The 13,391-nt window shown below is 43.0% G+C and overlaps 1 protein-coding gene across 3 annotated transcripts in view; it reads right to left on the reverse strand.

Moving 5' to 3' along the window:
* PDE4B (phosphodiesterase 4B) overlaps positions 1–13,391 on the reverse strand; it is a 567,587-nt gene that overhangs the window by 119,901 nt on the left and 434,295 nt on the right. For all 3 annotated transcript variants that reach the window (XM_046017685.1, XM_046017679.1, XM_046017692.1), the window contains one exon: positions 2,864–3,058. In XM_046017685.1, the coding sequence (XP_045873641.1) occupies positions 2,864–3,058 (195 nt within the window). The remainder of the gene's footprint in view (positions 1–2,863; positions 3,059–13,391) is intronic.

A 13,391-nucleotide genomic window follows, 5' to 3' on the forward strand; every position in this document is an offset into this window, starting at 1 on the left:
TATTCCCTCAAGGATTTTAATAGATTCTATGATCAGTATCTTTAATAGGGTGATTTTACGTTGCCCACTGTGGTTTTTTGGGAAGGGCTGTCCTTTATATGAAAGTGTGTCCTTTCTACATTTTTTAAATTTTTTTATTTTCAACAATTTTATTTAATAAAAATCTTACATAATACTTAGAGTGTTTCAGATACATTATAGTATCAACTCTCTGAAGCCCCTGTGAGCTTATGCTCATTTTTTAAAATTTATTTATTTTCAGCATAACAGTACTCATTGTTTTTGCACCACACCCAGTGCTCCATGCAATATGTGCCCTCTCTATTACCCTCCACATGGTTCCCCAACTTCCCACCCTCCGCCCCTTCAAAACCCTCAGGTTGTTTTTCAGAGTCCATAGTCTCTCATGGTTCATCTCCCCTTCCAATTTTCCTCAACTCCCTTCACCTCTCCATCTCCCCATGTCCTCCATGTTCTTTGTTATGCTCCACAAATACATTTTTTCTTTTAATTCTAAGAAGCCTTTTTCTTAAAAAAAAAAAAAAAGACATTGAGAATGATACTAGATAACTTACACATACAATCCTTACTTGCCTAAATTTAAAGTTGGCAACACTACGTAGGTTCTAAGTTAGAGGGAAATTTTTGCTGCTTGGTTAAACTGAAAAGAGGATAAACGGTGACTGTTAGGGACCCTACCTGCAGAGTCATTCAGAATTAGATCTCTCTTTTTAGAGCTATAGAATAAGTTGGACTGTCATCTTTAAGGTCTCTGCAGGTTCAAAATTTTTCATAATCTTTGGTTCTTAAAAAAAATCATCAGAGTTTAATCTGAAATTCAGTTGGAACATTCTGGAGAGCCTCAGAATGCCCCCCGAGACTCCTATGCTGTTTGGCAAGAGTCTGGGGGAACTGTGAGCTGCCTTCCAAAGCCAGTCTTTGACCTGTCAGACGCTAATGTGAACGGAGCTCTAATTACCGTCAGCTCATCCCACCGTCATGCTCTCCACCTATGACGTCTAAAGAGGTGCTTCTGGGCAAAAGAGGAAATCCAGGTAGACTCAGCCAAGACCCCATGCCAACCTTGGTCAGAAACATCCTTGGTTCTCCAGGATGTGCAGCAAAGTGTTTACCTCTCCTCCCACCTCAGGCACTTTGACTCTGAACTCAGCTGTTTTCTACTGGCTGGTAGAGATTCTACTTCGCGGTTTGAAGAACACAGGCAAATCGAATAGAAAAGGTTCACCTATGGTCCAACTCAGCTACATCAAGGGATACAGCATATGACACAGAGTCATGGGATGGGGGCAGTTTTGTCAGTCTCTCAGAGGCTCTCTTTCATGACCTGCACAGTGGAGATAATGGTGGGACCCACCTGACAGGACTGTTGTGAAGATGAAAGGAAATAACACACATTTCAGGGCTGCCGGCCCTGGGGTAGGAGCTCATTCAGTGTTTCCTTCCACTCTGTAGTAGAGTTACGTGGGTGTTCCTCTTCTATTTCTTATTAACTGTAACGTCCCTGAGAGCATGCAAACTTTCTGAGAATATCTGTTTTTAACTCCTCTGCGATCTTTCCACTGTTTTGTTAGTCTTTCATCTCCAGAGTCGAGCACGCTGTGTGGCAGGCACATAGGAGAGATTCAGGAAGTATTTGCCAAATGAAGGACGAACACATGAATTTTGGCCTGCCCGATGATTGAGGTATTTTAGGCCAGGGGTGCATCTGTTAGAATTTGTTGGCAGAAATGCCCTGGGGAACCTTTCTCACTGGTAGCTTTATTTATTTTTTTTTTTAAAGATTTTATTTATTTATTTGACACAGAGAGATCATAAGTAGGCAGAGAGGCAGACAGAGAGAGTGAGAGGGAAGCAGGCTCCCTGCTGAGCAGAGAGCCCGATGTGGGACTCGATCCCAGGACTCTGAGATCATGACCTGAGCTGAAAGCAGCAGCTTAAACCACTGAGCCACCCAGGCGCCCCTCACTGGTAGCTTTAAAATGTCCCCTACCCCTTTCATAAGAGGGTGACCCTGTTTAGCTTCTTTTCCAACAGCACAAGGGAGCCCAGTGGAAATTTCCAGGCCGGAGACTTTAGGGAGCTACCAATATTTTTATAACATACAATGTTAAAAACAATTGTACGTCTGCCCAGAAACCTTTTAAGGCATGCATTCCAGGATCCAACTTTATTTGGTTTCAGAAATTTAATAAACGAGTAATACAACCCTATCGTTGTTCTTTTAAAAATGAGAGATCTATAATTAATAGCAGCAAAACAAAACCATCAGCTGTGTTTCACAGGGCATGGAGTGTGTTGTGTCCCACCAAGGAGCTGGCAACAAGTGGGCATTGAGTTAAGGTTCCAGAGAAGGGATGCAGACACGTGGTTGGATGACAGCTTATTAAATGTATAATGCGTCTCACCAAGCAAAGACCCCTGAGAAAGGGGCCTGTCCCCAACTGCTGTTTTTCTTTCTCACCATAGCCTCATGCAAACTGCACATGCTGTGGAAAATTCAAGTAGGATTTGCAAAAGGTGTTAAGGTTCTCAACCCATAAATGATTCAACAGGTCAGGAAATGAAGCTGAATAACAATTAAAATATATATATATATATTGGTAACAGATGAAAAAGTGCATACTGTGCCTGAGACTTATATGCCCTTGGGGACCCCAGCTACATATTTCATATGCTGTTGAGCACTAATTTCTTGAAGGATCATCACTGTCCTCTCTGCTCATGTTAATTTGTCTCCTCCTGCCCTCCCACGGGTGAAGAGGGGAACAGCTGTTGCTGCCGCTGGGACGGATTAAAGATGAGGTAAGTGCGAGACGGGAGGCCACCCAGGGCTCATACTTACTGCTCGCTTGGAAGTGAAGAGTTTCTTGACATCGCCTTTGGTGACAAGTCATAGTCGCTGTCTGATCTGTAGAGAAACGACTCTCTGCGCTGGCTGTGCCCAGGAAAGGTGGCATGGAGCACCAACCCAGAGGAAGAGCTGGCCTGGGGGTCCAGTGGGCTCCGACCTGGGGAAGGTCCATTTTCCACATCAAAGCTTAAGGGAAAGCAAAAAAACGCTGGTCACATAACCATGGAGGAGGATGTCTGACACATACGTGGAGAACCAACGTGTGGGGGGCATCTTACATAAAACTTTCATACTCAACACAACATTGTAACCTTCCAGACAGCTGTGAATTGTAGTTATTATTATTCACATTTTGTACCAAGGAAACAGTCCCACAGAAGTCCAGTCATTAGTAAACAGTGGAGGCAGAATTTGAACCCTGGAGCAAAGCCCCATGGCCTTTCAGGGGCAGGAGCAACTTGGACTTACTCAGAATAAGAGCCAAACTTAAAATCATTTGGTGCTAATAAGCAACTTCGGAGACAGCATCCAACACAGCTCTAGGTGTCAGACGCTGAGCTATCACTTAAATGAGTCTTGGTAGCTGGGAGGGTTCTTCCTGCCACAAATAAACATCACGATCTCATTAAAGATACAATATGCATATTTCTCAATGTTTCAGGAACAAAGTGCTATCCTGAAAACATTCACTGGCTGATTAGATGTGAGGCCCGGTCCGAGACTTAATATTCATATGCAAGTTTAACCACAGAAAATGACTTATTTAATCTGATAATGTCAAATTACCCTCCAGGTATAGAGAGCTTTATATCTGGAGGAGGGCATAGCTACTGACTCTAGCACAGGGGAGCCATTAGGATTTCTAGTCGGTCTGCATACCCTAGGAAGGCACCTTCAAGCCCAGATTAGTTGAACACACGCCAATCAATGAACACAATGATGGGAGCAGTGGAGACCGCATCTCTTGTCTTCTCTCCCTATCCTGGTTTCACATTTAGGTGCTGTGTCCCTCCCATGCTCTCCATCATCCCCTATGCATTTTCCTCATGTGCACCTTTGCTTTAAACTGCCAGGAACACTCTTGCCTACCGTTTCTCTAAAACCATTCAGTGGTTTCCAGCTACAGCTCTGCAGAGAGGTCCTGAAGAAGGTATGAACTTGGGAATGTTCTCTCCTCCAAGCTAGACCGCAAGAGTGGGCTTCCCTCATACTCCTCCAGTTGTCATCATTCATTTCTACACTCACGGTCTTTTCTTTCACTAGTTTTTACAACCTGCTCTTTGGGGGTAAATTTTGCTTATATTTTCCTAGTTTACAAATTGCTTTCTGATCTATGATTCCCCTTACCCCTCATAACAACGCTGTGAATTGTACAGTATGACCACACTCTACATTTGAGGAAGATTAGAGAGATTTTAGATCACTTGTTCAATGTTACATGCTCGTCCCTTGTAGGGTGAGTACTGGAAGACCCAAGTCTTTCAACTCATTGCTCTACAACCCCAGACTTCTCTAATCACAGCATATCAGAATGGCTTGCTGGCTAGCTGAGCGCAATTTTTCCTCTGAGTTCAAAAGCAATTTGTGTTTGGTAACATAGAGAATCAGTAAGATTATGAGCAACCTTGACCATTATATCTTGAATGAAGACAGGAGAAGCAGCAGATTACCCTGAAGCTGTAGGGTTCTTTGAAACGGGAAATAAGAAATAACAGAATGTAGGGTTATAATGCTTCCCCGGAGACCATTCTGAGAAGCCGCTTTTTAGCCAACCTACAAACACCAGGTGTCTGAAAAGAAGCAGCGGGTGAGACTCTCTGGTTAACAGGACAGGAAAGAGCCACAACAATCCAATACGTATTTGGACTTTCAAGGCCCCCCGTGCATGGATTTTCACAGCAGGCTGATGGTCTGGGATGGCGCTGCCTTTCAAAGACGGCAGGCAAGAAGGCAGGTGGGCAATCACTCGCACGTACCAGCTTGTTTCTCCGTTTGCCTGGAGGTAGAGCTATGCTGTAAGCCAGCTACATTGCGGCGAGTGAAAATATCATGAAAGATGACTTGCAAACTTTCCTTGGGGGAGAGCTCTACTAGTTGTTGAGTGAAATAAAGAGCTCCTTTGTGGATAAGGGCTCCTTTGTGCCACCCAGATCTTGTAGAACCGGTAGGTCCTGACGCTGGCTCTGAACTCTTCTTAAGGACAAAGAGGAAAGTTCTTAAAAGGTGAACATGGCCCTACATAAAGCTTAAGAGTGGGCATGAGCTTTGAAGTTTCATGTGCACTCAAGTTATTCATTTGGGATGGATCTGTTCAGCCTTGATGGATATTACGACACGGAAATACTTTTGTAACCCTTGGCAGCCGTCCGTTGCCCCAGGCCCTCCAGAATTTGCTGGTCTCCCCTGTGAGGCCTAAAGGGTTTGTGTCTGGAACAGCAGGGGCCTCTAGCTTTAGTCGTATGGCCTGAGTTCATTTAATTGGTCTGTGCCCATGCAGTAGCGGTCATTAAACATTATGAATGTGTGTTCCTGTGCTAAAACATTAGCAGGCACCAAGTGGGTATGCCGACCAAAGTCTCAGAACTTTTTCCACTGAGAGTTTCCACCAGGCCTCACTCTGCCCCGTGTTCTTCTAGAGTCATTCCTAGTGGGCAGAAAGTTTAAATCCACAAGGCATTCCCCTTAAAGTGGATGTCCTAAAGCATTCTGTCCCCCGGGTTTGTATATAAGAAGCTTGTCCTACCGGGTAAGCAGGGACTAGACCCAGACACCAAAACTCTCTCCCTGCTGTTCTCCTTTGTTTTTGTTTTTGTTTTGTTTTTCTTTATTCTTTGCCGCGCCTAAACTCTAAACCCCTAAAGAGCTTGCTGGAATTCAGAAGAAGCCAGTGAAGAATTCGGGTGCAAAGAAGCCGTCTCAGTGAGACAAACGGCCTTTCATATTCCCTGGGGCACTGTTTCAAAGCAACCAACACAGATGTACAACTTAGGAACAAACATGAATCACCAACCAGACACCAGCCCCAGTCACAGCAAAATTAGCGGGCAGACATCACAATACATCCCGCAGATCCAGGGTGGGAGGAGGGGCGTGGGCCAGGGGAAGACTGAGGACAGACTTAACAAGCAAAATGAATAGACCACACAAACTGAAACACAATTAGGGAGAAAATGGAATCTGAAATATCAGAAACAAACACATAAATGGGGATAATTCATTTAGGATGAATTCTGTAGGGTGAGTTTTTTGTGCCTGCCTTAGTCAGGACACACATTTCACCTTTAGGCGTTTTTGTATTAAAAATTCATTTTAACGGTTTTCTATATTATATAAAACACAGACAACAGGGGGAAAATACCACTTTTATTAGTTTGGTATGTTGTTTCCTTCTGGATATTTTCCCTCTAAGCTTGGATTATGATATTTTTTGTACAAGTATTTTCACGTACCGCAGTTTCCAAAATTATCATTTTCCATGCCCTGGCATTTAATTGTTCACCTGGATGCTGTACTGTACTTTCTTTCTTTTTTTTAAACTTTCATTTATTTTTTAAAATTTCTTTCCAGTGTGCCATACTTTCTTAAGCATTTTCCTTACTGTTAGCATCACACTTAGCATCTTAAAGAACACTGTAGTTGATATCTTTGAGCCTATAGTTACTATTATAATTAGAAGAGGTCACTCAGAAATTTCAGATAGACCAAGAGAGGATGTCACTTGTGAGTTTCTGAATATCTCACTGTACTTTCCTAGAAGGGTTTGTCCAAATCCAGCAGGTGGACAGAAACAGTACTGCCTTTTTTCCAAGTTCAGAGAAAGTCCCAGAATGGCTGTCTCCCGTCCAGGATTCTACATCCCCGACACCCCCCGCCCCCCTACCCCCCATAATTCCACCTGCCTCTCCCTGCCTTGGCCGAACACCCTGGGCTGAATCAGTCGCTCCTTGTCTAAGATTGAGTATTTCAACAACTTTCTTCTCCTTTGTATCTAGAGTCTCGCTTCTCAAGGCAGTGGTGGTAGCAGGTGACACGAGGGGTAAGAAGCTGCACTCCTGGAAATGTGAATGCCCTTCTCATCAGTCTCCGCTAAGTCACTATCTTCAAACTTCTGCTCGGGGAACCTCCTCCAGGAAGTTTTCTCTGACAGTGCAGCCCGAATTTGATGTAGACAAATGCTCCTCCTCCAGGCTCCCCTCAGCTCCTTGACTGCAATACCAATCACAGCACGTGCCCCTCTCTGCTTAATTCTCTATTTGGCTGATTCCCACTGGACTCTTACGTCCCAGAAAGGGACCCGATATTGACTCACTTTTGCATCCCAGGCATCTGGATCAGAGCCTTGTAAATAACAACAACAACAAAAATGTCGCCGATTAAAGAATACTGTGATTTACCGTGAAATTTTTCTCCTTTCCCTTCCTTCTTCCTGTCTGCTTACTCTCATCTCAGTTCCCACCACCATGGGTTGCTGCTGTTTCTTTCAAATGAGTCTATAGAGATATGGCAGTGACTTATTTGAGGAGCCTTATAAGGTGACAGTCTAAGAACACAAGGAAAATGAAACAGAACAAAACCAAAGAAAGTAAACTAAAACAGATAGCTGTGTTCTCCCTGAATGAAATTGATCTTGCATCAAAAAATCACTCCTTAGATATCCATTTGAGACGGTGACATCTTTACACAAACCCCATCCTGAGAAAAGCCCTCATATGCCACCTTGCTAGCCCTCTTTAAATCTCCTTCTTTTTAAAATAAAAGCAAGAACCTTCTCTGCCCCGCACTTTCTCTGCTTGCGGTTTCCATTCTCTAAGAATCCATGCAAAGGCAGCCGCGAAGAGGGAGCCAGCAGATGGCAGAAGACAGCTACCGCTTCCTCCTGAGGCACCTCCCAGCCTCCCTTCAGAGCAGGTGGGGCTGCGTGCCAGTCTCAGAGGGAGAAATGTGACTGAGGCCTTATTCATAAGCCTAGGAGGAAAAATCAGGGATAAAGAACAGAACCACAAGGTATACATGAAACCTTTTATTAAACTAAGAGAAGCTCTACTTCCAAGAATTCAAGCTAAGCCAGGTGACTGCAGAATTGCCTGCAATTGTTCCCAGGGTGGCTGTTTCCTGACCCCCAATTACCCGCACACACCCCAATTTCTGCAACAAAAACACACGAGGCAACCTCCTAGGGATAATTCGTTTCTGAATCAGAGGAGACTTTTCTGTTTCAACTCAGCCCTTCTTTAACTGAGTCTCTGGTTTATTCTGATGGATAGAAGCACCATAAAACCTGTGAACTCTCCAAAAGAGGTTTAAACTCACAGGCCAGCCTTGTGGCTCACCACCATTTGGGGAGAGGGCCCTGCTGTCTCAATTTTGCTTCTCTTTCCTAAAAATTTATTCACTTGAGTATCGCCTACATCCCTCCATTTTTACAACTCAGGAAGGCTAATTCTCTTCGAAGCTCCCATTTCAAAGCGGAAAAAACAGGGTCTCCAAAATATGACACTTCATTTGAAAAATTCTGAAGTGTGATCTCCTTTAATGACACCGTGCAGTCTGGGCCCAGGGAGCTCTCCTCCACGTCCCCCGACCCTCCTTGATCTCACTCTGCCACGCTGGACTGTATTCCTCTGTTTACTCATCTTTCACTCCACTAAACTTGGACCTTGAAGCAGGGACTGAGCCTAATCTATTTTGTATTCCTGGGGCCTAGATCTGAGTCTCACACCAGAAGGCTTAGACCCAGTATTTGTTAAATCAATGAAAGGCTCTCACAGTTTACATTTCTCATCTGGCAAAAAGCTTCTATTTAGATTCAAACCTCTGGCAGGTGAAGGCTTCTGAGAAGTCCCTCGGTGGAGGTGATAGGATCCTCTTTCCCCGATCTTTCCCACCTCCCTCCAGTATCCTGGGGACGGCATCCTGGAGTTCCAGCTTCTGAGAACTTCTGTGTCTCTGTCTAGAATGGGTGTGCGTGGATGGTGGTGGTACATTTGTGAGAAAATGCCATGTTTCTTTAAAGTTCTGTGGGGAAGTATTTCCCTCAATTGGATTCAAAGACTAACATCTTCAAAGCCTTGCTTATAGTTTTGATAAAAATACTTAGGTTGGTCATCAGCTCAGTGTGCTATCTGGTCCCTGCAGATGGGGAAGCTGCAGAGGGGTGACCCACCTTTATATAATTAATGGCGGCAGGCTGCTGCCAATCCTAATTTTTAATGAAGGACTCAGCTGTGCAAAAATCACAGCCAGCTTGATGTGGAGCCCATGTCCTCGCGGCGGGTAGGCAGCTGTCCTCTGGCCATAGTTACCGCCGAATATTGCAGGTCTGCCCTAAGAATTCAGTTCCAAAGTCTGCGACTTCCCTCCCAGAGACGAGGAAGGAGAATGATGATGTTGGGCTCATCTGAATTCTAGAAGCGGCTTCCCACTGTTTTCTTTTCTTCCTAGGGGCTTTGAAAATTACATTCCTGGCAATAATCCAAAATTGTTTTCCTCACAGAGAGGTTTAACCAGAGGTAGCCGAGTAATGCTAAAGAGCTCTGGGATTCTGAAGATCTGGCTTCTAGTTCCCGCTCTGTGAGGAAATAGCTGGAATGGAACAGAAGGCTCCCCGTTCCCTGACTCCCACACCTTAGTCTTTCCCCCCATGAAGTAAATGAAGAAAAGAATGAGTGGAATATCTCTGAGGCAACTCTGGGATTAGACATCTGACAGACATTTTGGAGATGGAAGAAGGACTGGTTCTCAGGCACGGCCTGCTGTAATTTGATATTGTGAATGACCATTCATTCGACTCATTCATTAAGTGCCCACTGTAAAATAAGGCACTGTTTCAGGCCTTAGAACACGGCAATGTGAAAGACAGACAAGGTCCTTGTGGGGAGGGATGGACAATCGATCGATCAAATAAAGTAATATCAGATAGTGATAACTACTTTGAGGAAAATAAAACCTAACAGTGTGGGAGAGACAGGTATGGAGAAGAAAGTTTCTTTAGTTTGGGTCGTCAGCAGACCCACTCTATAAACCACAAAGGTGGTCTCCTGCTCTACACCAGGGCATCCCCCCCCCATAATCTTTCCCAGATGGTATACTTGGATTGAGATCTGATAGAGGTAGTGGAAAGTCTGTCCCTGGATTCCTTCTGGTTTCCATTTCTGCTCCCTTCGTAACCAAAGAATTTGGTGAGATGATACTTGTGTGTGAACTTGGTGCCATCTATTAAGCTAGCAACTTAATTTTCCTCATCCCTGCTCCCTTTCTGGGCTGAGTCAGTTGCTCCACTGTCTCATACAGCTATACATGTACTGATATCTATGTATCTGTACCACAGCACTTGTCCAGCATGATTTGTAGTGTCCCAGTCTGCCCCCCAAATTGCTGTGTTCCTCAAGGACACAGACCATCTTTTTTCATATTATTTTAACCTCACTGCTAATAGCCATGTCTGTCAGAGTACGGGTACTTAATAAATGTCTGATGGATATACCAATGAAAGGAATGAATGATTTGGGACCAAGGAACGTTTACCAGCTCCCCTTGATAACCATCATAGCACAGATACACTTCTCCAACAAGAACGGATGTGAGTGGTGTGGAGACACCAATCTATCTTCTGCCTTCTTCTTTAACTGATCTCTAAAAGCTAGCTCCATAACGAAGAACCTGGGGTTTGTTATCAAATATCACCGTGGGGAGGACTGGAATACCATCCATAGGGTACAGAGCCCAAGGAGAAGGCAAATGGTCCTCTTTGGTAGCAGTCATTCTCATCCCTTGATATCAGAGATATCAGAGATAGAAGTACCAAGAATATTCCTCTTAATATTCCTTTGGTAGAAAGCTTCAATATTGCTGAAGAATTCATGTTGCAACTTCTTTCTTTTACTTGTTGTTTGAGATCCTTTCTTGGGTTGTAAACATTTCACAAAAGAAATGCATCAACAAAAATGTAATACCAATACTTCGTTTTTCTAATGAGATTATATGACTGTCATTTTTAAAAAGCATTTCTCTTCGAATGCTAAGGAGGTTATTTTTTTTTTTTTTTTTAAGATTTTATTTATTTATTTGACAGAGCGAGATCACAAATAGACAGAGAGGCAGGCAGAGAGAGAGAGAAGGAAGCAGGCTCCCGCTGAGCAAAGAGCCCGACGCGGGACTCGATCCCAGGACCCCGAGATCACGACCCGAGCCGAAGGCAGCGGCCCAACCCACTGAGCCACCCAGGCGCCCTAAGGAGGTTATTTTAATGTGATCCTTTAATAACTCACACTATGTTGTATGATTTGATACACAAGGAAAACAGGACCAAATGCCAACAATCCTACCTCGTAATTATAAGAACATTATTTCTAACAAGTTTACAAAGTGCTCTGTCAATCTGTTCCCAGGTAAAAAATGATTTTCAGAAATATGAACGTTATAAGGTAAGTATATGTTTCTTTATGTTTTCTAATTCTCAAATCTACTCTCAGACTTTGATCCACTTAAACCTCCTAAGGGTTAGGATGACTCTTAACAGTAATGATCACTTTCTGTAGGTCATTGATTCTCAGGAAAGATAGGGGACCCCCAGATGGTAATAATTTTGGGTGGAATGTGTTTTGTGTGTGCACTTTGTAAAGCATGGGGTAGGGAGGAGAACCAAGATTGAGAACTTACTACTCTCTGGGGCTGCTGCTCTAAGCTGTACCGTGAGTATACAAATTTCCTACTAGCTCGATAGTTTCCAGCCTACATTTTCCATCTTTTCTAAAAGATTGTCATAGAAGTTATTCAAACGGTCTCTTAACAGGATGTAAGTATTCCCATTTATATGTTTGTAGCCCTGCCAAAAAGAAAACTTATTAATTAAATAAAATATTTATTTAAGAATATTGTGTCAGCTTCCAGTAGCTTGAAGGCAAGTGAAATTCCCTTCAAGAGAAATGATTCTGATCTGGGAAAACCAGTTCTTACTCAACCGGTGATGGCTTCCAGGAATTGTTGCTTTCTTTTGTAAGTTTTCAGATACCATCTGGAAATCAGTTCTAGAAATTCTGCTTGATACATAGTTAAAATATTAATGATAGGTGGTCACTTAGCTTGTTGGTATATGCTCCAGGGATGGGGAACACTTCAATCCCATGCGATAGGAATTTCACTTTCGGATTGATTTCATTGTTTATGACTTAGGCCAGCAAACTTGAATTAATTTTAGTCTTTAGTCCAAACCTCCCCCATCTTCATCCACTTACTCAACCAGTCTCCCTCACTGTGGTAAATGGTGCTGCCATTGGCTCAGTTGAATCATCCATGATTGACCCCCTTCCTCAAATTCCCTTCCTCTTCTTCAGTTGGCCAAGAAGTTCTAATTGTCCCGCATCAAAACTATACATTTCATTTTTGCAGCCACCATGATTTCAGTGCATTAAAATCTAACTTGAACTAGAAGAGCCACTTTCCCCCATCCTCCATACTCTTCTCCACTTAGCAGCAAGAACAGTATCTCAACATAAAAATCAAATCATTTCATAGCATTTCGAATAAAATCCAACCTCCTCACCATGGATTACAAATCTCTATATAATCCAGTCCCTGTCACCACCCCTCTAATCTCATTTATATCACACCCCCCTCTGCTCAGCCTCAGGGGCTTCCTCTCTTCCAGGAACTTATCAAATCCTTTCCAACCTCAGCAGTTTGCATGTGTGTGTGTTTTGTTCACTAGTATATTTTATTTGCTCTGAACACTCCCTGGCTCACAGAAAGTACTAAATAAATATTTGTTAAATAAATAAATAAATGCTGGTTTCTCTGCTCGTTCTCTCCTCTACTCTTAGCATGGCTGCCTTCTTCTCATTCTTTAAGCCTTGGATTAAGTTAGCTACTTAAAAAAAAATTCTTTTCCCAACCCATTATTTGCGGAGGACCCCTTATCTTCATAGCACCTATTTCAACGTTTTGCTATATCTATTTGTAAGTTCATTATTTTTTAATTGTCTTCATCTCTCCTAAAACTCTAAGTGCCATGAGGCTCCTCTGTTGTACTTACCAGGTCATTGACTAGTGCCTAGTACTGGGGCTGGAACATACTCTGAGTTCTGAACTAATGTCTGTTCAGTAGATTAAACTGAGTGTATAAGTGTATTAAACACTAACAATCACCTCAGTGATTCCCAGCAGATCCATTATATTGCTATTTGAAAACATATATTTCTTTATTAGTAGAAGAGCTCATTTATTGACTTCCTGTCATGGGGACAGCTCCCAAACTAATCCTAAGAAAACTGAGATTTAAAATATCAGTTTGATTTAAAGACTTGCTATAGCATTTTTTGGTGACGATTACTTGGGCTCATTTCAGAAGATGAGACTAGTTTTCAGATCAAATTTCACAAGCCATTGACCTTTCAGAGAGAGCTGCAAAGAGGTGTTGAGGTCTTTGTGGAGGTTGCATCCCCAGTTCTAGGTGTGTGCAATGCCATTACCTAATATTTCAGGAACTTCATATTTTTACAAATTTTTAAAAAAGATTTTATTT

The sequence above is a fragment of the Meles meles genome, chromosome 1 (genome assembly GCF_922984935.1).
Source record: "Meles meles chromosome 1, mMelMel3.1 paternal haplotype, whole genome shotgun sequence".
NCBI lineage: Eukaryota > Metazoa > Chordata > Mammalia > Carnivora > Mustelidae > Meles > Meles meles.